The 24,361-nt window shown below is 42.5% G+C and overlaps 1 protein-coding gene across 18 annotated transcripts in view; it reads left to right on the top strand.

Annotated features, from left to right (window-relative positions):
• The first annotated feature begins 1,872 nt into the window (after positions 1 to 1,872).
• The window catches only part of LOC104320416 (rap1 GTPase-activating protein 1), a 48,373-nt gene continuing 25,884 nt past the window's right edge, over positions 1,873 to 24,361 (top strand). For 12 of the 18 annotated variants that reach the window (XR_011325193.1, XR_011325195.1, XR_011325196.1 and 9 more), the window contains exons 1-8: positions 4,677 to 4,821; positions 10,640 to 10,733; positions 11,191 to 11,226; positions 14,879 to 14,926; positions 15,711 to 15,839; positions 16,054 to 16,092; positions 16,203 to 16,394; positions 23,619 to 23,722. Coding sequence is in view for 15 of the 18 variants with exons in the window: in XM_069786058.1 (XP_069642159.1) it covers positions 4,736 to 4,821; positions 10,640 to 10,733; positions 11,191 to 11,226; positions 14,879 to 14,926; positions 15,711 to 15,839; positions 16,054 to 16,092; positions 16,203 to 16,394; positions 23,619 to 23,722 (728 nt within the window). In the remaining 3 variants the exon portion in view is untranslated. The other 6 variants (XM_069786069.1, XM_069786068.1, XM_069786061.1 and 3 more) reach the window with 6 other exon arrangements.

The raw sequence follows: 24,361 nt of genomic DNA on the forward strand, positions 1-24,361 counted from the left end.
CCAGTCAGTTTATAATCTCAGGGTGATTTGAAGGCTTGTAGAAATGGAAGGATGTTATAATTTTATTAATCAGGTTATGGATAATATGCATTTAAAATTGTAAGATACCAGAATAGTCACACAATAAGTCCAGAATAAGTCTAATATTCAGCATAAAATGCATAAATTTATACTCCTATATCTGCAGGTAGATATACAGGTATTGATATCTGCCATTTATTGAAAAGACAAACATGACTGCTTTTCTAATATTTACAATGCTGGTTTTCTTAGTTTTATTGAGTTTTACCGTATTTTGTTCTTAGCCTACTTTTCTGGAAACAAAATACATTGTAGACAGTCTGTGTGGGTGTGTCTGTACACCATTATCCCTTAGTAGCCTTTAGAATAGTTATCTTCTACCAAAATTAGGGGACTGAGGTCTCAAAGACAATTTGTTCATTTGATGGTTTTCTCAAAATTATATTTTGACAATTCGATAATTATCTCAAAGAGAATTTGTTCTCTTATCTCAGAGAAAAAGTTTCTATAAACTTAATTAAAATGGTCAACCAGGAAAAAAAATTTCCCATAAATGTCCCAAAAGAGGGAAACGTTGCAAAGTGAACCTCATCAAAGACTCAGCACAAGAGAAGGGTCTTGCAAGTGCTCCAGTAGATTCAGTCAGAGTTCTTAGACCCGGAACAACTACACAAAACAAATCCATGGGAAATTTGTTGTTGTTCCATCTATAGGATTTGTTGGGTTCCATGCTCATGTGAAAACAAAAAGCTGCTGACTCTGTTTCTTTATTTAAAATAAAGCACTTCCAGCCTGCATAATTGTGGAGAAAAGCTTGACAAATCTTGATCCATGAAGTTTTGAAAACAAGAACATAATTAAAAACAAATGTAGATACAAACAGTCATGGTGCCCTCTTGAAAAGAGTTGCCGGTTTTCAGGAGTCTTACTCACAAGTGAGGTCGCAATATCAACAATTTTTATTAGGCACTTTATTTTTAAGGTAATTCCAGGCAACTCTTTATTACTTTTGGCAAGATTCCTGCAGATATTTTTTCAAAATATGGGGAAAGTTAAATAGGGCAGAAAAGCCCTATTTATGACCTACTGTTTGAGCACCCTAGTATGCTTTTCTTTGTCTCTGTGGTGCCTCTGCCATGGCTATGGTCATGGGAAGAACTAACGGAAGAAATCACCGTGATGTTTGAGATGACCTAGTAGGAGATCCCCCCGGCAGACTGATGGGACCAGAATGAGTCAGACTAAGTTAGTCTAGTGCTAAATGGAGTGGTTAATTTGCCCTGGGAATTAAACCTAATTTTGCTCTGAGACCGATCTAAAGCACTCACCCAGTTGTAGGTAGTAGCCCTCTACAAAGGCAAAATGCTTTTAAGCCTAAGGCCTAAGCCTTCACCTAGGTCTGCTGGAACTCATTTTACCATTGCCTAAGACTGGTACCACATAGGAAATTCTTTAATTATCTACAAAAATTGCGACTGGACAATCACTCCGATCCACAGGTCAGTCTCATGACTCATGATTGCCAAAAGCATTTGGAGAAAGTACCATGTCATCCTGTCGCCTCAGATTACCCTCTTTCAGTGCCTTTGCTATGGGACTAGGTCAGCACTAAGTAAGCATTTTTCGGATTTTTCCCATCCGCTACTTTCCCTTCCTACTCTGATCTATACACAGGAATCCGCATGACCCAGTTTGCTGTCACCAAATAACTGTCATTATACTTGAGAAGACTAAAAAAATGTGCTTGTCTGTGGAAAAAAAAAAAACCAACAAGCCCTCTCATTTTTAAAGGTCATCCCTGCAGTCTGGGATTAGGAACGTGGGGAGCGGGATGTGGGTGTACAGAGCTGCCCCTGCTCCACCACCTATGGAGCAGCCGGTCTGGCCCTTTCCCCTGGGACCAATTTTCCCTGCTTCAGAGCCCAGCCGCTCGGCAGGCCGGCCGTTCCATCCAGCGTCATCTCCAGTTTTGAGCAGGACAGCGCGGACCTGCTCCCTCTCCAGTCATCTGCAGGTGGGGGCAGCGGAAGAGAAAGGGAGGGAGGGAGAGGGAGGACACTGCAACCTCCGTGAATAATTGATAGTGCAAGGAAAGGAGAGCAGCTGGGTTCCCCGTCTCCATCCGCTCACCAGCTGGGGATGAGAGATCCTTGCTCAGGTAGGGGATGAACAGCTTAGCTGCTTTTATTCTCATCTTGCCTGCAACGCCAATTAAATGTATTTTGCATTTAGAAGGAATGGGAGCAAAGAAAGCTGGGGGAGGGTTGATCCAGATCTTCTCTGCTGCTTGCGTGGTGTTGTGTAACAGATGGACCTTGGGGCAGTTTCAGCCTCAGCAGGGAAAGTGGCTGTATGCTTTTTAAAAGACATTGTGCTAGACTGCATTGTGTAGAGAAGCAGCTGGGGGGGGGGGGGGGGGGGGAATGGATGTCTGTGTAGGAAATGAGACAAACCGAAGAGATGGAGGGGCATGAAAGAGGGTCTGACCAGACTCAAAGGAATCCCACCCTGATTCTGTCAACCTTTGACATAAAATGATGAAAACAAGTGGGCAGTGGGAGGTGCTGCCTGTGCACACTCAGTACTATATTTAGAAGCTGAATGCATAGATCTGTGGAAACAGCTGATGTGAAAACATGTATGTTTCTCTCTGTAGGTGCATCTCTGAGTTTGCAACGACTGAGTGTAATATTGCAGTAAAACATGAAACAATACAGTTTCTGCCCTGAAAAGTTTACCGGTGAAGGATATGCTGCTGTGTTTATGTGATACCGCGCAGATTCTGATGTTCTTACGATGACTCAATTGATAAAATTGCAGAGATCAGTTTCTGTGTTACAGCTAATACAGACTTTTCCTTTGTGAGCAAGATAAAATGCTGATGCATTTTTAAGAATGAAAAAACTTCTGTTAACAAAAACTGGGAAAATACATAGTAAAAGGTATAGACACCAGTTACTGTAATACATATGTTAGAAGGATACCTGAAAGAACAGAAATCTGTGTGCCAGTTCCTAAAACACTCAATAACTATAAAATGCATATGATCTATGCAAATATAGACAGGTATATGAATTACAATGTGAGATTATAAGTACACAGGATTAATCACATAAGAAGGCAAGCATCAATAAGAACTGAATCTACTTAGTACAACTAAAGGCTTATATTAGGTGATATTGTTGCATCAGCTGTGTAAATAGTAACAATTGTTAGCTTGATTATAAGTTGAAGAACAGTAAGAGGAAGGGGGGGGTTGTGATTTGCTTACATGTGGAAGTGATTTATTCATATGATTATTGCTAAAGGAGGTTAATTAGAACAGTAATTAGAGTATTTAATAATTGCTGGTTTGCTTGTGGGTCTTGAGGACTTCGTATGCAACTGGAGTTGCACAGGAGGTTAGGTAAAGCTGTGAGACAGTTAAATGAAAGCTGAGCCCAGTGTGGTTTTGTATGTGAACAAAGTTGGCTCTTATCTAGTGGCAAGCTGCTGAAGAATGGCAGAAGGACCTGGGCCTCTCTGTATACTTTGCTTTCACTATGGCCAGGCTTGCTATTGCTGCTGCTAATGACCCTGGGATCGGGGAGGGCAGTAGTTACTGCTGGCAGCCTTCTCTAGCAGCGGAAAATAATGTCTCTTCTTCCTTCCTGGATGCAGCATGAGTGGTAAGCTTGGCTCTTTGCCTTGGCCCAGACACATCTCTGCTCAGAGATTCAGGTGAATGAGTAAGAACGGCTTGTGCAGAGAGCAGCTGCTGTATTCAGTGCCCAGGACCTCTCTGGGAGGCATTTGGGTTGGAGTGAGGAGGTGGGCTGTATGAGTTAGCCCTTACTCCAGCATCAGATCTGCTGGGGCTGGGGGGCAAAGACGTAGACAAGAGGAAATGGAAACACTCGGCCTCCATGCAAGTTCCTAAAAACAGCAAGTGGATCATTTCTTTATCTGTTCAAAGCTGTCACCTAGCTTGATCAATTTCCTTATAGTCTCTTTTCCCACCCACAGACCCTTGAAGGCCCCGTAATAATTTCTATCCAGGTCTTTCACAAGTAGAATTTATAGGAAGCATTACGATGAATTTGCTGCACTCTTATCCCTAAAACTTTGATGTAGCTGCTCGCTTTCTCTTTGCCCATCTATATCAGCTATCTCATATTTTCTGTCTGGTCTCTCTGCATTCTGCTTTTACTCTTCCTTTGCATCTTTTCCTAGCTCTCTGGCTCTTCTCCCAAATTCTGTCTCTTGTTCTGTGTTTCCTACCGTCCCCTTCATGAGTTAGAGCAGACCCAGTGCGAGGCTGACACTTGGCACACGGTTGTAGCTGCTGCCTTTATAGGTCTTGATGTAAAGAGGAAACATTACATCATGCTGTGGAATGAAATTGGGAATCACAGGAAGAAAATGTGTCCAGAAGAGCTCTGTGTTCTTATTTAAATGCAAGTACGTGCATACTCTTGCAATGGAAGGTCATGGTCTCATCCTCGGCTTTTATCAGGAATGATGATCTACTGATGAGTGAACGCAAATACGTGCAGTTAAGGGGTTTCTGACCCCTCAAAATTTGAGCTTCCCTGGAGAACAGCTTACATGTTAGATCAGTGAGCTATGTCACAAGGGGGGATGTAGAGCCAAATCTCCGTAGTGCTCGATGTAGGTCAGCTCCAAATACCAAAGGCCAGTGGGTTGGTACCTTCTTAGCCTTTCGCTGAAGGGAATGCGAAGTTGTGGAGGGTTGCCTCGATGCTCACTTTTCCCACTGGACACTGAGAGCCTGGGGAGACATCTTGCGCTACAGCAGAGGTGAGTAAGGGGCACACACACACACACACCCCCCGCTGTCCTTGCCCAACGCTGCCTTCTCACCATCCCCGGCAACCGGCGTCCACCTTCCTCGGCGCGGCTGTCCCAGGCCAGGGAAGAGCCGATCTCCACAGCGGAGGAGGGACAGAAGTCACGGCCCCATCCCCCGCTCCCTCACCTCCCGCCTTTCCCGCCCCGGCCCCGCTCCCGGCTGTGAGGTGCCCTTTGCCACCGTCTCCCCGCGGAAGGCCGGCTCGGGAGGAAGAGGAGGGGTGGGGGGAGCCCGACGCCTTCTCCATGGGGCGGCGGGAGGAGAGGAGGCTCCCGAGGAGGGCAGCCGGCAGCTGACTCGGCCGAGCGGGCCGGCATGTTCTCCCGGCAGCGCGGCTTCCCTGCCGCGGCCGGCGGAGGGTACGTACTGGTACCGGGACGCGCACCGGCACTGGTACCGGGCGGCCCCGCTTCGCCTCGGGCGCCTGGCCGGCACCGCCTTTCCCCGGCAGCCCCGGGGACGGGGCAGGGCGGCGGCTGCCGGCGTTTGGGGCGACGCGCCGGGGCGGGCGGCCGTGTGGCGGGAGCGGGAGGGAGAAGCCCTCGCGGGTTGCGTCCGCAAGGGCGGGCAGCCGAGGAGGGGGGGAAGGCGATGGCCGCCCGGCCCGGCGGGTCAGGGGCCGGCTGCGGGGCCGGCCCGTCCCCGCCTGGGCCGCGCTCCGGGCGGGAGGAGAGGCCGGCGGGGCCTCCTCTCGCTGAGGGGACGGAGAGGGCGCGAGGGAGGCTGGCCTGCTCCTCTCCCGCCTACCCCGGGAGGGAGCGGGCGAGTTCCCCGGTTCGGACTTTTCCGGGGCTGGGAGCGCGGGTGCGTGGCGAGGCTAGTTTCCCTCGGGAGTCCGCCGTTCTCCTGCCCCGCGGGGCAGCAGCTGCTGGGGGAGCGAGAGGCAGCGGGGTTCTGCCGGCCTTTTCCACTCCCGGCCCGGCTTTTCCGTCGGTGCGTGCGGAGACGGGGGCCGCCCTGAGCGGAGAGCGGGGATTGCCCACCCGTCGTCCTCCCGGGAGGGGCAGGAGCTCCCCAGCAGCCAGAAAGGGGCAGGGGGGGTGCAGCTGGAAGGGGGGTTCCTGACTGGAAGTCGGGGCCTGTGGGCAGAAGAGTCTGTGGCCAGCTGAGAGCAAACGGCGGGATAAAGTTACTTCCTCTTCCCAGCTCTGTCTTGGTAATGCCTCCTCTTGAATCTGCGTGTGAGCAAAATTCAAAGCCGTACAGGTGTTAGCAGAGCAAGGCTCTCCGTGTCACGTTTTCAGCTGTCTTCACTGAGTGCCTAAAAATCGTATTTGGTAGAGCAAATATGTCTCTCTCGGGGAGAAGTGAGGGAGTGAAAGAGCGGAAGCTGTTGCTCAAGGGAAGTGGTTGCCCGGAATTTTCCTTAGGAGCATTTCAGGCTTGGTCTTGTTTCAAATTACCTGCAGTTCTTCTGAACTGTCTGTCCCTTCTCGTGAGGGATTTAAAAAAACATATCAGTGTCTTATTGCAAGAATGAGGTAGCTGATTCACCCTTTCCAATAGTTAAGATGATTATTCCTCACTCACAAGTTTCGCAGCTAGTTTTTCTCCTGTCTCCTTTTCAAAGGCCAGTGATGACTTCGACACCTCATTTTTTGGATTTCAAAGCTGTATATTCTACGTCAGAAATTTGTTTGGCAGCGGGGGCTTCCTTAGCTTCTTGCTGTGAGCACAAGATAAACAGGCTCCTAAAACCACACAAATGCATAGCCTGACGCCGCTCAGTGCGTTCTCATTCTTCCAAAACTTTTGAGCCCACTCCTTCCCAGCTGGGGAAGGGGCATAGTTATATTTTTGGAGCAGTTTATCCATGGCAATCCTGCCAACTATGCCAATTTTCTGTGGCGTTGAAGGGTAAAGAAGTTTGGCAGAAAATAAGCCCCCTTGCATTCCAGCTTATCCTCAGATGTCAGAGGGGCTGGGGGCGGCTAGGTTTAATTTCTGAGTGATGTCCAATTCAATGCTGTAAGTCCAGTCATGTTCAATATGTTTAACTATCACGATGACAAATGTACTTGCGGTGTACTGCACTCTCAGCTTAGCCACGTTCAACGCATTAGAATTACCAGACTTAGGGAGTTTGGTTGCATTACCAAACTATCGTGACTAGATTAATGAACAGCACAATTTATTAAAACAACAGTACACGTTCTTTTGGATTGCCAGTGATAAATACACTTTCTGCAAAGCACGTGCAAATAATAATACAGTTGACTACAAGCACACTAAATTATGGAAAAACTCTACAGAGATTTCTAAGTTTCCTGGGGAAGCACTTGGTATAACCGAGGGTTCAAATCTTACCCAATCCCCCAATAGGGATTCTTCCCTATGGGCGGGAAGAGAGATTCAGCCTGTTGACTGATCCCAGAAGTCAGCGATGTCCTCCCGACTTGTCTATGACGGTGTCTTCCCTAGCATTCCTCCTCTCTTAAGCCCTTTCATATTTTCTTATTTTTAGGTGGAGCTTGAGTGACTTTAGTCATACATACCTTTACTTTGATTGGTATAAAGTTCTCTCGCTTTTAAAGGTATATTCTAGAGAAATTCAGAGCACATGCTCAGTGAGGGGTGGTTGCACTGTGAAGGCAGGTAGCTTTTGGGATGGAGGTGTGTTTTGGTATTATAATGAGCAAAGTTCACCCAGAGAACACAATTTAGCATGTTACTACTCCAGAACTGGGCACTTCTGATATAAATCAGAAGTAAGGCCATAGCGTTGACAGAACCCCATTGTTTCACCTCCTTGCTTCAGTGGTCCCAATGCAGGGACCTTCCTCTTGTTCCAGTAGTTCCAGTTCCCTGTCCCTGAGGTGATATCACAGAGCCTGGCCGCAGTGTCTCCAGTGCACTCCACCTTCTGTGTTGTTTCTCTTAGAGTCAAGCCACCAAGCTCCCCTGGTGTGGCTAATATCTGAGGTTGCATGTTATGTTGCTTAGGGAATTATTATGGAACAGATTTCTTGCATATCCACTGCATTCCACCCTGGAAGTTTACCTTCCCTTAAGAGGGAGTGTGTGTGTCACATCGATAAGTCACCTCCAGCAATCATTCCACATTTGTCGAGGCCAATTTGTGTTTTTTTCTTGGAACAAATATTTGCATTGACTTGGTTATTGAACTGGCTTAGCTATAGCAGATGGGAATGATTTTGAGAGAGCCATATAGAGAGATCCCAGGACTCAAATAGCAGAGGATACTGCAAGACAGGAGTACAGGGCGTGAGCAGTGTTGTCTGTGTGGAGATAGTGGCTTAGAGCTCTGCAAAGGTGCTTGTTGCACCATTTCAGAATTGAAAGTGGAGTCTATAGCAGTGGATCAGCAGTGCCTACTTTTGGTTTGGCTACCTGCTTGAAATTATTGCGCTGGTTACTCTCACTAGTAAAATCCTAGTTTAGTCTTCATCATTTTCCAGGCCCTCTGCTTCCCCTTGTTGCCATTTCCTAAAAATAAAGCTTTAGCACGTATACATTTGCACATATGTGCTCCTCTCCCAGTCTGCAGAATTGCTTTGCTTTTCCAGAAGGATGGTATTCTGCTTTTCTGTGGTCAAAGAGTTTGAAGTTCCAATTTGAAAAGAAGTGTGTTGTCTTTCTATAAATAAAGCTTAGTGCTTTTCATTCCAGAAGTTCAAAATTCACAAATGGACTTTCAAGCAATAGTTAAAATGGCCCCAAATTTTTGTGATATTTTGTAAAAGACAACATAAAATCTAAGTAATTCTCCTGGAATTTTAAAGTTCCTCAGCACATCCCTAGTCTAGGATAATTACAGAATTCAGAACATCTCTAAATGCATGATAAACCCAATGATTTTGGCATCTGCTGGAGTAATTTTGACAATAGAACTGTACTAGGATTGAACAGTAAGGAGCAGTTGCTGCATGAAGTGCTCCGGTCAGTCCAAAATGCAGAGATGAATTTATGGTGAGAGAAGAGGGGCAGGGCTGGCCATGCTGACCTTATGTGGGAGCTGCCAGATTTCCATGATGCAGGTGTGTATTTTACTCTCTACTGAATGATTCAGGATTCAAACCAGGGACATATCAAAGGAAAACACTGTAGCATGCAACAAGGCCCCAGGGCATCCAGTTGCACAAAAGTTCTACTATTACACTTCTCTGGAGATGGCTGGTTTCTGAAAGTGAGAATTTATCAAATTAAGCTCTTATGTTTTTAGGCCTCACAGAACAGAATCTTCAGGTTTCTAAAAGAAACAATGAAAATCTTTCATGTACTGCTTTGGACATAAATTTTGTTAGTCCCAAACATGCTTCAAGTAAATGAGTTAAGATGATAAATAAAGCATGTGTTGGTATAATATTAATATTCATTTAAAATACATTTGTCACCTAACTATTCCAATATTTATTTGAGGATGTCAAGACTAACTCCTACATCTTCCCTCCCATATACATTATGGCTTTAATCTCTAGATGCATTACACAGATCTCTCTCATTTGAATTTTAGGAGAAAATTGTGGGATGGAAGCATTGCGCTACTTTGTGTAGATCAGCCTATGTACAAGTTACATGATGCCATTAGGCTACTAAAATAAATTGTGAATTGTCAAAGAATGGGTGGGCATAGAGATTCTTGGAGCTTGCAGTAGAGTGTAGGTTCATAATTACAGAAATATAAAAACTTCCGTACGACAGGGAATGTAGCCACTGGTTTCAAAGCAAGGGTCTGCATGACTTACAGATACCAGTCTCTCAGCATGGAAGCAGTAGGAGTCGTACATCTAACAGCTAGAGGATAGCAATTCGTGATTGCATTATATGATCACATAACAACCATATTTATGATGGCATTACAAAGTGGATGAGTCTTGTCTCTTGTATTAGAAACTTGGGCTTTGTTCCCAGTCCCACCTATGTGACCTTCACCATGACTTAAACCCCAGTTGTGACTGCTAGTAAAAACTCTGAATGGCATGGAAATTTTATTAGCTAACAGTAGGAGAGCTGGAGCTAGCAGTGAGACTGTCCATAGTGCAATGGGCAATGCAATGCATGTCTTTTAAAGTGCATTGTTTGTGTTACTTTTTGTTTTCTATGAAATCAAATAAGTGCTGCTGCTATTTGTGTATGCTGCTGCTCCAGCAGGGGCCAAAATAATAGTATTTTTTCCATAGAAGATGTGCAGACAAAAGCCCATCTAGTGTGCACACTGCCTTTACCAGTGGTGGTAAGATGGAACCATGCCTGCATCTCTCCTGCAGGGTGTATTGGTTCTGTTCTAGCACCATCTCTGTTACGTTCCTGTCTTGGAGACTAATACCCAGGCTGTGGTAACTGGGGCTGTCCTTTAGGTGCTGAATTCAGTGATATTTCAGAACTTCCAGCTCTTTTAATATGGTTCGGTTTTGAGATCTGATCCCAAAGCTTCCTGTGAGGCCTCTCTTTATTCTGCTGCAAATCTATGATAGAGGAGGAACTTGGCAAAAACAGTCATTCAGCACTTCACGACAGTTGTGAGGAAAATAGCATGTGTGAACAGAGACAGAGCAGTCAGGGCCAGAAGATTTTTGCTGTTATATCCAGGATGTTTGCAGGTGCCAAGTGGTAAGTGAAGACAGCTCAGGGAATCTCACAGGGAATGACAGCTTCCTCATAGGCAAGAAATGGTCTGGGGAGAGGAATAGTAAACAGAAGATAGCAGAAAGCAAAGGAGGCACTGCAGGCAAGCACTGGCATCTTGAGTTCTTTTAGAAGGTGTTCTTTTTTTTTTCTTTTCCCTTTTGCCTCTGTCTCTTGCAGGAGGTCTGAGGAGGAGTTGCGCTGCATCAGTGATGTTGTAGACTCTCCCACCCAAGGTGTTCCATGTGCTCTCGCTTCTGCTGTCCCCAGCAAGGTAAAGGCAGTTCATGTTCCTCTGGCTCAGGGTTGGCATGTGCCTTGAACCACTGGGCAGAAGAAATGACTGAAAGCAAGCTCATGTGCATGCATGTGTTATAGCTATAGTTGCCCACTTCTGTGAGAATCCTAAACGTGTTTATTTAATAATTTCTTATGCTATACTGTATCCAGTCATAGTCCAACCCATTGAAAGAGAGAAATTCCTCATACCTGTCCAATCAGGTTCCAGGTCAAGCTTTTGCAACACAAGCTGAAGACAATTTGGGCAGTTGTATTGTCCATGCTGTCTGTTAAGGGAGAACAATTCCATCCTGTCTTCAGAGAGCAAGTAGTTTCTGTGCCAAAACATGGAAGGAGCTGTTGGCTTCTTCAATATCTGGGTTACCACAGAAGACAACGTTAACTTCTGCAAGTGTTAAATTCTTTTCCCTGTTGTCTTTTCCTTTTCACAGACTGTGGACTTGTTTGAGATGATTGAAAAAATGCAGGTAAGGAGGAGTTATTCTGTCAAACTTTGGGATCTTTTGAAGTTATTCTGTCCAACTTTGGGACCTCTTGATTTTTAATAGCCAAACAAATAATCAGCTGCTATTTGTCTTGTCACTTCACTCCCAATACCCTTTAATTTGGGCTTGCAGAATGTTCAGCTCTTCTAGGCCCAACCTCCTATACCTACTCTTAAATTGGGTTTCAAAAGCATTTTCCTGTGTTCATTTTCCAACCAGCATGATGGAAGGAATAGACACAAAGTATTATACTTCTGTCTGTTCTTTGCAGAAGTGTGATTCTGAGAGAAAATCAAAGTTGCATTAAAGTATCTCTGGCATTTTCTTCAAGAAACTATGTTTCTGCTGGGTAGCAGCTGCTAATGACAGGTGATTAACTGGATGTTAACATAACTGCATTTAGCAAAGTCAAACAGTTTAATAAATAACTTTAATAAATTTTAATAAAGTTTAATAAATAAATATCGTAGGCCTTGTCTTTAACTTGCAGAAGAAAAGAGGAGTCTGGCTTAATTTTCTTATGGGAATACGTGCATTTAGTTGCATATATTATGTTATAAAATTAAAATAGAGTAAAAGGGGAAAAAAAACCAACCCTGCCCTGCCAAATAAAGAGATAGTAATATAATAATGTGTTATATATCTAACAACAAAATCTTTAAGCCTGATTTTTTCAGATGCTCTGTTCTCAGAGCATCCTCACAGACAACCAATATTTTCTCTGAGCAGTACACCTTTTTTAAAATGCTGTGGTTAACTTTGACCTAACATAACATGTAACATGGTACATAACTGCAGCCTTTTATTATGTGCAGGAATTAAACTTATAAGAAACAACTTATTTCCTGGAATTTGGGTGACCAGGGTATGGATATGAGGAAAATGCAAGACTTTAGTAGGACTATAAAGGTGAGAAGGTGGAAGGTGGCAGCAAAATGCTGAGTGTAGAGTTATGAGGCTCAAGTACTATTTGGTAGACTAGACAGGAGAAGTGGGGCAAGGAGGGGCTGAAGGTATCTCTTCTATATGTTCATGTGTAGACAGACACAGATCTTGAAATCACTGTACTGACACCCAAACTATGTTTGGGGTATATTCTCAGTGCTTTAGAATAACAAGCTCTATAAGTGTGCCTGGCTCATTAAACTCTGTGCTGGAAAGTAAGCTTGAGTGTCCAGAGCTTCTTGTTCAGTTCAAGCACATGTTAAAAGGTATGACAATCTTTTCCAGGCCTTTTGGAATCTGTATAAGGAAGAATCGCTAGCAGATATCCCTTACTGGAAGACTGTGTTGCTTAAGATTCTCAGTGTTTCTCAGCTCCCAGTTTACCATATGAAAACTGTCTCTCACTGCGTTTGGACCTCTTTAGTTAGAGATATAAGAGGGAGCTGATGAGAATTTCCAGCATATTCAGACCACCTAATTTTGCATCTCTATTGGTTTCTTAGCTGCCCATTGTTAAGACTGTATAGTGTTTGTTTGACATTTCCCTATGAAGAACAGTTCTAAGCTGGTATTTGTTCAGGCTCCTCTGTAGAAAATACAAAAAAAAAAAAAATTTTTTTTGTTTTGGGGGGGTAACTCTCTCTAAGTTTAGCTTTTATAGTTTGATCCTGTGTCACCCTGTAGACATTTTGGCAAGCTTCTTTATTACAATATTAAGGAAAGTTATAGGAAAATAATATATTATAATATATATAGGAAAATAATATAATAATACAAATTATACATTTATATATCAATATGTTAAATATATCAATATATATTTATATATATTTAGATATAAATATATAATATTATAATATAATACATAGGAAAGTTAAGGAAAATAAACTTTTTTGCTGTTGTTATGTTATCTGCAGATTGTTCCTCACTTGCTTTACAGTGTTTCTATATTTAACCAACTAAAATTTGTTGTTACTGCTATTTTTGTGTTTCAACTCAACTTCAGACTTATGAAGAAGGCCCTCATGCATCTACTGCTAGCCTCCCTTACCCTGGAGTTCAGCCATACTGGTTTACTTCGGTGTTTTTAAGAGTTTTTTGAAGGTGTTATGCATTTGTTGTGAGATCAAGGTCTGGTCCGCATAATTTCATGAAGGTTTAGCTTTTTTTATGGCTCATTTTTAAGTTCTTTTAATAAGCTTTCTGATTTTTTTCTATATCTTGTTTTTATGTGTAATAGATGTCTCTTTTTTTTTTTTTTTTTTTGCTTTTGTTCCTCCTGCAAGGAGCATCCTGATCATTATTAATCCTTGATGTAATGTTGCTGTTGTTCAATGTTAATGTTGTTGCTATACTAGCAGTTTTTCACCCTATATGGCTGGACCATTGGCCCCAAACTTTTGCTTTTGAGCCTTTTAAATTTCCACTGTAGAACTCCACTGAGATTTACCTATTTCTACCAGACACTAGTTTACAAGCTAGTTCTACTGTAGAATATTTACATAGACATAGCTGTTATAAATCAGATCCTGCTTATTTTCAGAAGAAAGTCAAGAGCTGCTTATCCTGTCTGGAATCCCTGATTAGCCACTCCATTAAGCAGTCACTGATGGTGTATAAAAATGTGGTCTCAGCAGCATGTTCCGATATGAGATTTACAAGATTTAGGTGGCAGTAGTTGAATGCTTATGTATCGTGCATAAGAGAAAGCTTAAATCCTGGTCTTCAGCTTCCTATCTGACAATGCAAATTTTGCCTCTTACTCTTCTGTCTGTATTGATGCCCCCTTGGACTATGGCCAGCATTTTATGCAGCCTGTTGGGCCCCATATCTTTTTGGTTTCTCTTGTTCTGGGCTTCTGCTCAGTCTGTGTTGGGGCTGTCCACACTAAAATTTTCCTGTTCTTGTGTGCTTCTGCTACAGAAGTGTGGTGGAAGTGAGCTACTCCTGCCATGGTGAGAAGGCAGAGGTTGGAATAGCCTTAAGAATGAGAATCAAGTCTGGATGCCAGCTGCTGATTCAGGAAGAAATTAGGCATCCAGTAGTCTTTTGCCCTGCCATTCCAACCCACCTCACAGTAATGGTGCCTAGGAAAGCAGATGTGTAGGGCTTTGCTGTGTGGCTCCTTGCTGCCTGCAGGAGTCTGTTGCACTAGTCAGATGCATGGATGGAAAGCAGCTCTGATTTTCTGTCTTACCTCCAAGAGAGAGATTTGTTCCCTTACATGGATGGAAGCAAGGCACATAAGCTGCTTAATAAGTATCTTCAAGAGAGACAGTATATTCAAGGGAGAGGGAAGAGTAGAACAGGAATGAGTGGTTTGAAATACTGTTCTTTTGCATTTTGTCTTTACCTCTTCCTTTTTTTCTTCCTTGGGATAGGAAATAAAGTAGCTAGAAGAGATTAGAGAGTTAGAGAATCAGTTTCGGAGATTGCATTTGATTTCTGCTAGCTTTCTGCTTTTTAAGAGATGTAAGGTGGGGGGAGCTTTTCAGTTTTAACGCCAAACTAGGGGACTGGCCAAGTTCTAGCTTTACTCCTGTGTATTCCAAACTTCCAAACTTACATAAAATAGAAAATTACAGAGAAACAAAATATGCATATTGGGGATACAGAGAAGGACACAGAGCGTAAGTGAAACAGAGCTGCTAAAACATAGGATTCACTGTCTGTGACTTTATGTTTCCAGGGGAGTCGTCTGGATGAACAAAGATGTTCCCTTCCAGCTCCTCTCAAGGTCAGGCCAAGTCATTGTTGCCTCCTAAGTTGCTGAGAATGGCAGATAATTACTGACCTGGCTTGCAGTGTATTTTCATCTTGGAATGAACAGGGAGCCTACAAACAGCCCAAGAACACATATATGCTTGCCTTTAAAAAAAAAAAAAAAAAAAAAAAAATTTTTTAAAGTTGCTGCACAAGATGGTGAAACTATGTAGCTGAAACAGAAACAATACTTCCCTTTTTCCAATTTAAGTGGTTCCAATAAGTGTTTATTATTATTAACAATCTTAGTTTTGACTAAGTAATTTCTTAAATTTTATTCAATGTAAGAGCTATAATAATATTTATGCAACCACATTGCATTTATTTCAGTAGTCTGCTTGAGGACTCATACATGTGCTACTAGAAGGTGTGTCTGTTTCCCTTGGTATTAGGCCAATAAGAACAGATTCCCATCTTCAAATTCTCAACTCTTCCTCTCCATTCCTTCAGTCTCAGCTCAGGCACAGTAACCTTACAATCAACCTTGACCTTGAATTTAATCTTTCAATGGCCTTAAAAAAAAGCCACATAGAGAATTGATATAGCTGAATTCTGTCAGAGATAGTCAGTGCTCTTTCTGGTGCTGGAAGGGGCATCCAGCTGGCATAAAGTGGCTCAGATACTGCTCCTATTCTTGCAGTCGTGCCTCAGCACTGCTCATTTGTGTACCACAGGTCTAGCTATGGAGATGACACAACCTTGATCTCACTGTAAATAACAGTACTATTTCTACCATCCCTACTGTCATCTGTCTGCAGAAGAACAGCAGCTGTCTAACACTGTGTGGAAGGAGAGAGGCTGTCACACCTAACCTCATTCAGTTTGCCTACAGTTTGGCTACCTCCTCCTTTTGCATGCCTGTGTTCTGTGTAGTTTCAGGGAGGAAGGTGGGTGAAATCTGACTCCTAAATTTATTGTTCTCAAAGTTTTGTATTATAACGCTAAAACCTGGGAAATGGAGTCTAACCTTAAATCTTAAAGTAACACTCTAAAGAGGGACTAGGGCAGAGTGGAAGCTGAGGGCACAGCTTGTGCCATTATGAAAGCATAACACTTTAAAAGATGTCACACGTTTTTGCTAATGGTCTCTTCTGATTTCAGACAGAAGAGGAGTATATTCCTTACCCCAGCATCCATGAGGTGAGTTAGTTCTGCTCTCCTCTGTTTTTCCTTGGACTTTATTGGCCTTTCAGCTTATTGGCCTTTCAGCTTATTGGCCTGTCAGCTTTCATGTTCTCTGTCCTGAATAGGTATTACAGAAAGGGTGGCCATATCCTCTCATTATCTTACCCCAGTTTGGGGGCTACTGGATTGAAGGGACCAGCCACAACCTCTCCACCCTGAGTCCAACTCTGTCGGATGTACCCTTTCCTTGGAGTGGTAAAGTGAAACTGGAAAGTGACCCTACAGCCAAGCTGTACCGCAAACATTTTCTGGGGAAGGTAAGGGTGACCTTCAGTGCCTTCTCTGCCTACCCAGCCTGAAGGCTGAAATGTATCTCAGGTTTTTTTCTGATGTTCTTAGAAATAACTGCACAGCCACTCCATTTCAATTCCTCATGATGCCTTGAACTAATATAAATAAGGTACCTACAACCGCATGGCCCATAGCATGTTAAGTTGGTCCTGTCCCCGTGTGATATGTGCATCATCCTGTGCATTAACAGAAGAGAAAGATTTGCACAGGAAATGCTTGTATTTGGTTAAGAAGTTCTTTTGAGGCTCCTGGGCAGATACCAACCTTGGGGTGACAAGGGGAACAAAGTGTAATAATATTGGAAATGAAGATGGTATTATTTTTAGAAGAGACTTCAGCACTGATAGTGCAAGCCCCTCAGTAGTAAGCAAAATGATCCATTTTCCTCGGTGTGGATAAGTAGTAAGTATCACCACTGAATGTGTATAAAGAAACTGCGCAATTTGTTTTACAGTTGTTTGATTTAAGTAAGTTTGGTGCTAAGTGTTCCCTGATTTTAAAAATTCCAGTCTGACAGATAGGGAAACAGAGCTTGGCCTCATAAAGTGGATGTTTGCTGGCTGGCCATTAAGGTCCATCTGGGTTGGCCTGTTTAGGGAATTGATTGATTCCCAGACTGGATCTCGGGATGATAGTAACCATCAGGAACAACTGAGAACAAACCCATGGCATAAGGAGATAAGAAAGCCCAGCAGGTATACTCACACTGCATCTTATTCAGTGGTCTCCCTCTGCGACTGCTTAATAAGTTCAAAACCGGGAAGAGGTGGAGCTTTAAGCAGTGCTTGGGACCTGTTTAGCAGTAGTTGGGCTTGTCTGAATGATCTTGTGTAGTATGCAACAGTAGAAACCGATATTAATATCACTTATATGTAAAGTACCCTTTCTGGAGGCTTCCTCTCTAGACTGACAGATCTGCTGGACAATCTGTTAATGGACATTTACCCTGTGACATTCTGAAAGTTTTCAGTATGCCAACTGTAATTATTTTTCTGTCATGGTAAATTTAGTGTTGTGCTTGAAGGTTTCCAGAGCCAGCCAGGATGAGAGGCAAATTGGGATACTATTTTTTTCAGTCTGATTGTAGGATTCATTGCTGACCTGATATCACAGAATGGTTGAGGTTGGAAAGGACCTCTGGAGCTCATCTTGTTCATACTCCTGCTCAAGCAGGGCCATATCATCATTGCTCATGCCAAGTGAGATCCAGGAATTTCCGTATCATCGGACTCTATGCATTTGCGAAGTGCCCAACCATCGATGTTCATTACTACAGAAAAACTCCTCTCCTATATTTTTCCTTTTCTACAGTGTCCAGTGTTTTATTCTTTGTCTTAATTGACATGAATGTGTGTCTCTGTTCAATTAAACATGCAAGTTTTTGAGCAAGCCAGTATCAGAAAAGAACAAGGTGAACAGGACTCTTCTCAGAAAACTCTACCCATGGTAGAAAACCTGTGTTTTAACCCATGGCTTAAAGGCTTAGGTAAGGAGAGAGCTCAGAGCTTTTCCACAAGGAGAGTATTTCTTCAGTGCACAGTTAGAGAGACCAGTGATTTTGATGCTGTGTGGATTGGGTCCTTTTCTTTCTGATAACATGGGAAGGTTATTTCAGAAAGGTTAAGAAAGGTCTCTTGCATGCTTTGAATAACTGCAAACAATTCTTAGCTGAAGAAGAGTCCATAAGCATCGTGTGATGGGACAGGCATAGCCAGTGGTTTTGGGAATATCCTTCAAGCAAGATGGGAGATTAGAGTATGTGTGGTATTATAAACATAATATGCATGTCTGTGTTCTGGGTGTGCATATACTAAGTCATTCAAATTCGGACAGTTCTTTTGACACCTTTTGCAAAACATGCAGATCCTATAAAACAACCGCAAAAAAAAGAAGTGCTAGGACATACAAGCCATAGCTCAGTTCCTTTTCTTTGTTTCATGGTCTATATTTTATATGACTATTACACAATAAGATTCATTTTGCCTGTAGGAAGAAGGCTGTAAAACCTTATGTCTTATACTGTGAGAATTATTAAATGTCTGCATTGTTTTTCAAGACTATAATAAAGAGAAGTAGCCCAAAGCCAGGAAGGATTTCATAAAGGTATACATTGGAAATGCCAGTCAAAGAATCTTAGGGTGCAGTTTCACAAGCACTTGAAGCTGGCAGTGCTGATGAGAGAAGCTTTCTTGCCATACATTCCTATGTGGTCATGTATTTCTCCATTATGCTGTCCTTCCTTTGTGCTGGTTAAAGTATTGTTTCTGCAGTGCTGTGAACTGTTGGGGACTGACTCGGTGGAGTCCTCTCAGCAGAAAGAACTACATCTGAAATTATTAGTGTGAATTTCTAATTTAAGCTAGGACAAAGAGGTGGAAACTACTTGAGCAGTCAAAGGACATTTTTATTATTAGGTTTAATTGTCATGATCTCTTTTGTTATTTTAAAGTCTCTCTAATTTTGTTTCATTACTACAAGTCTATGCTTTTAGTAAACATGTTCTCTGACTTGCAGAGACTGCAGGTCTTCTCATTCAGGGTCATTTTCCTCTGGTATGCAAATACATGTGTTTTGGAGCTTGTTACTGTTTTCCTGTCATGACAAGCTGACATCAGCTCAAGATTTATTTATTTTTTTTTAGTTTTCTCCAGGCAGAGATGCAGTGAGGGCCTGCAAGGAGACAACCTTATCAGGTATTATTTCAGCACCAGTCCAGCCTTAGTGGTTCTGTGTTCTGCAGTTGCCAACAGTGGGAGTAGCTTCTATATCCTTGTTGTCATCTGACTGGCAAACAACACCTTACACTTTTCCAACAGGAATGCTTGCTGGAATAATGATGCTGCCTACTCTGTACTGTAAGTTTATTAGTTATCTATCACTGTTGATAGGTTTGGATATTCAGGTATCATTATCTTCCTGAGGTCACCACATAATCATTTGACCAGCAAAGCTGCTTTTCTTCCTTCTTCAGGGATGAAATCATCCCAGTGTTTTACCAGGTGACCAGAGGTTGCCAAGTTTTTTCAAAGTTAATTGGTTTTTTATTTTCAGTTGTCTTGAAGGAAGACAATGGGCTAATGAACCCATTTTGGATCCTGTAAAGATCTTTCAGTGTTCTCTGGCTTTCTGTGCTCCTGTTGCTAAAAGATGATGAAACATACCAGGTCCCATGGGGAAGATGTCTTTTACTCTTGTTGGGTTTGTTCATCTTTGGTGCAATAGCTGCTACTGAGTAGTGAAAAATAATCCTATTTCATCAAAAAGAACCCAAGTGGCTAAGAACATGGCAAATGTCTTAATAGCTTTATAACTTCTCAGGCAAGCTGTCAGTGCTCCTTGTGTATCTGTTAGTCTTTTCCCTTAGCCCCATGGAAGATACTTAATTGCTTTTACAGAGATCCATTTGAAATCCAGAGCTTCCTTTCAGACTGCCCTAAATGTTACAGAAACTGCTTCTGTGGCTGAACAAATTTGTACCTATACATAGATCATCTCAGCTCCAGGGTATCTTGTCACCACTGAGTTGCAATCTTCAGTGTTAGCCGTAAAGCCTTTTGATGGTTCATCTCGTCAGGACAGCTAATGATAAATGCTGTTGTACGTTGAAGGACTCTGAGTCTGCCTTCTGCTGACTATGTGTTTTTTACAAAGAAAGAAAATCACAGAGGGGAAAAAAAAAGTCATAATGAGGAAATTTTAGTTTTATTCATACATACCACTACTCAGATATCTTACATTCAGGATCAAGCTAGACAGCCAGAGTAGCTTCGACAAAAATTCAATTATTCTAAGACCTCCACTAATTCTGGTGCCTGGTCCCCTGTGAAGATTGCACCCCTTTGTGCATCTCTGCCCAGTTATGCTGGCTGCAGAGCTGATAGCCCAGTCTACAAAGCAACTGAGATCCCAGTGTATTAGACCTGCTGGGGTCTGGCTTAGAAGTCTCGTCAAAAGGCATCCTGTTTTCTGGTCTTTGCAGCTCAGTGTTACTTTCGGCTGCAGCTAACCTCAGGCTTTGGCTCCTATTCCTTTGTTGTGCCTTCTAGTCCTGACTTTTGTTGGCATTGTGCCATCTTTTTCCTTAACAGCCTATCTTGGGCATCCACTGTAGCGTATGACTGCTTTGGTTTATGGACTACTTTGATTCTAGACTTCAACTGACCATTGAGCATACTCTTGTTTTGCTCCTTGAATCTGTGTATTCCTCAGCTGCTCTGTCTTTCTGCCCTTGGTCACAATGACTACAGCACCCGATTCTTGTTCACATCCCAAAAATCTCTTAGTATCCTGAAGGTCATGGTCAGGAGAAATAAACTGTCCTCTCAACCTTTGTGGCTTCCTTTGATTTCAGCTTTTCTTCCCACATACAGATAAGTTCAGTCGCTACCATTGGCTTGTGTGACAGATCACACTAGACTTCTGTGATTTGAACACTGCGGCTAGAGGCCACATTATTCTGTTTACCTGTTTGCTGCTCTCTACTTATACCTTCCCTTTTCCAGGACCCACTCTTTTGGTCTGCTTCAGCAGAAGGTAGACTATGCTAGCACCAGAAGCCATGAAACTTTCTCAACATGAGTCACTAGTAGGGCAGTTCTGGGTGTTGGGGTTTTTTCTGTCTCAAAGAGGAATTGAGGTCAATGATATCTCTAATACTTAAAGAAGTATAATAGATTCATCTTCACATCCAGGTTTAGGGTAGTGACTGTAGTCTTACTTATTCCTTTTTGTCTTTTTCAAAGAGGGGATTGTTTTGTCTGTTGACTTCAGGATGCCGATGTCCACATAGATATCAGAGTATTTCACTAGATGTATCTTTATTTCACAGTGAGTCAGAACTATGACTAATACAAAAAGTTGTTTAGATTTTTTCCACAGCAAAAGGCAATCTCACCAGTGTGTTGAGAGAGGTTGCAATCCACCAGAGACAGAACAGACCTGTATTTTCTAGGCAAAAGGCTGAGGAAGGAAGTGTCAGTGTAGCAACTCTTCTTGATCAAATTACACGCTTTGCTCCCATTGAGTCCTTAATATTAATTTATTGTGTCCAGAATATTCCTTGACAGAACACATTCCAAATCGTGCAAGTTCTGACTGTACAACTGGACACTTAACTTACTGTCCCAGTGCAGAATGCTCTTATGTCATGCACAAGGATGCATTTATACAGTGCTTCCTGTGATGTTCCCTCCGAGTCTTGCAGTCCCAGTTACCGACTTTATGCTTCTTGGCTGTCTTCTCAGGTTGCAGGTGACTCTGTCTTTGATTTGAGATGACTGCTATTCTGGTGGTAGAACAGCCCATTCATATTTTCAGGGGAACAGTGTTCTTTCTTCCATTTAATTTGACAATGACAAACACTTTGCGTTTAGGCCAAGGAGAACACTTGTACAACGAAGGAGCATAAAACCACTGGTGTACATCAGAATGGAATCTGTACACACTAAAATGTATGCAGAGTACTTTGATTATGTCTTTCAAGTAAGTTGGTGATGGGCAACACTATCATTAGAAAATATATCAACAAACAAGATAGCAGTTGGTACCTCTTCTCTGTGAAAGAGTTGACAAGTGGAATTTGGGAGTCAAGCTCCCCATTAAAGTGTGTGCATTTAATCTCCTGGGAGCATCTGACTTCTCAGTGAGTGGACAGAACTTCTTTTTCCTACAGAACCACAAGTGGGAAATCCAGCTGGGTATCTTGAGGTACATCATCTGGGATTTGGAAAATCCTAAGATTTGTTTACAAAAGATACCAAAAGAAAGCCTTGGTTTTTTTGTTTTTTTTTTCTTTCCTGTTGCCTAAACTGTTCTGCACTGAAGATCTCTGTGGACACATTCCTGATTCCACTGTCAGCAGATTGCTGTATGACTTTCTCCTGATTTTCATGGTCCCAAGGCATAAGGAGGCACTGATAATTCTGCCTGCTATAGGGTAGCTGAGATGATTTTTGTTTGGGGATTTTTTTATTTTGTTTTATTTATTATTATTTTGCTTTCTGGGATGGAGTCCTACTCCAACTTCCATCATTACTAACTCAGAAGTACCATACCAGTCTCGCTATATTCTTCTGGTTTGGAGGCTAAATACTGGAATGTACTACTGCCCCTTTCAACAGAAGTCCTCATTAGCAGCAAGAGATTAAGATATTAATCTAATCAAATCTAATCCGAAGAGAACTGGATCCCCTGCATGACATTCTCATTGGTTTCTCTTTCCTGCTTATACCTCAAATCCTTAAAGCATGAGTTCAGTCTCAGCTCTTTAGTCAGACTATATGTAGCAGATGGCTCCAAAACCTGGCCATAACATGGTTTTCCACTAGGAAGTTGGGAGTGATCCAAGCATTTCTGGATGATTCCACCTATATAGTATTCTCATTGCGCTAGAGGTTTCCGTTCACATCTCTTGTCAAAAGGCTTTAATCTTTTGAGGTTAGAGGTTATATATATAAATATATATGTTATATATATATATATAAAAATATATAAAATACATATTGCTACACTCAGGCCATTGGAACATGGCTGTATACCCAGGACAAATGTATGGCCACAGCCATTTCTATATAGAGCCTGTGAAAATGTTTGCATTATGGTTCATTGTTTGACTGAATTACTTTGTTCAAGGCACACTCCACTAAAGCTCAAGCAGTGTAAGTGGCACTGCTGAGAACAGTCTTCATCTGCAAAGTAGTTACCTGGAGCTCTGACTGCATCCTCCCTGAGATCTGAGTGCTCTTATAGATCAGCCATTTGGTATAACGATTCTGCTATTACTGTTTGTATAGAAAATTCCCATGACCGCATCTAGTTGAGTATGCTGGAGACCACTGCTTAGTCATGCAGACTCTGAATGGATACAGGGAAAGTCCATGAAAGATACAATTTATTTACAAGAAACTCGATTTCTTCAAAATGTGTTGCTGAATGTTCTCATCCTATTCCTTCTCGGGAGCTCTTCTGACAATGGACAGCTGAGGAGGAACTGAACTGACAGTGGATGAACTTTGACTGATATGCTCATGCATTCATCATCGAGGCGGCTGGGAGACAGCATATGCATGTCTTCAAGCTCGCCATTGCTAGTTAAATTAGCTAATCTTGAGTGATAGGTTGTATGCAAAAAATCTGGTAAACTTTTCTGGGAAGTGTTTTGGGAATAATGCATTTTGGCTTCCGGTTTTCAGGAGCACCAGAACTTTTACTCCAGTGACATGTCCTTGGGCTACCTGGTACTTTCTGTGAAGTATGAACAGATTGAGAAACAGGAAAATCTACGCTTGTTGCTGAGGTAACAGAGCCTGTTGTTGAAGTGTATGTATGTTACTGCGCTGTGTCTCTCATCTTACCTTGAACTTCCTCTGCATAGATATTGCTGTGAATCTCATGTCTTTCTCCTGGAGAGGACTGCAAAGAAACCTTTAAGCCTTCTTTTCTTGCCTTCCCCTCTGAATTTCTCTCAGCAGTTTCCTTCAGGAAGCTGAAGTGATGTTTGCAGGTGCATCTTTATAGTTCCTGTGTGAAAAACATCATTTCTTCCCTCAAAAAGAAAGTTTTTCTGTTTATTCTGTTTACTTAGAGACATGTCAGTACTCTCTAGGAGAATATAGATTCCCTGATGGAGGGCAGCCTAGCCCAGGCCTGTCTTTGGACTTTGTGCTTGAGACTAAGGTTCCCTTGAAGATGAGCTAGAACATTCCTTAGCTTCCTAGGACAGCCTACGAAGTGCCATAAGCTTTAGGGCTTCCACAGAGAGCCGTTACCTAGAGAGAGAGCTGCTGAATGAGCTAGAGGAATAACAGAGATGGATCTTGCATAGGTGAGAGGCATGCTGCAGAAAATCTTATTACCAGACTATGGGCTGGGTGCACCTCCAGTAGGCAATATGCTGCTGGAACCAACTGATGTACAGTTGCTGCTGACAAGGATT

Source organism: Haliaeetus albicilla, chromosome 6 (assembly GCF_947461875.1).
Source record: "Haliaeetus albicilla chromosome 6, bHalAlb1.1, whole genome shotgun sequence".
In the NCBI taxonomy this organism is placed as follows: Eukaryota; Metazoa; Chordata; class Aves; order Accipitriformes; family Accipitridae; genus Haliaeetus; species Haliaeetus albicilla.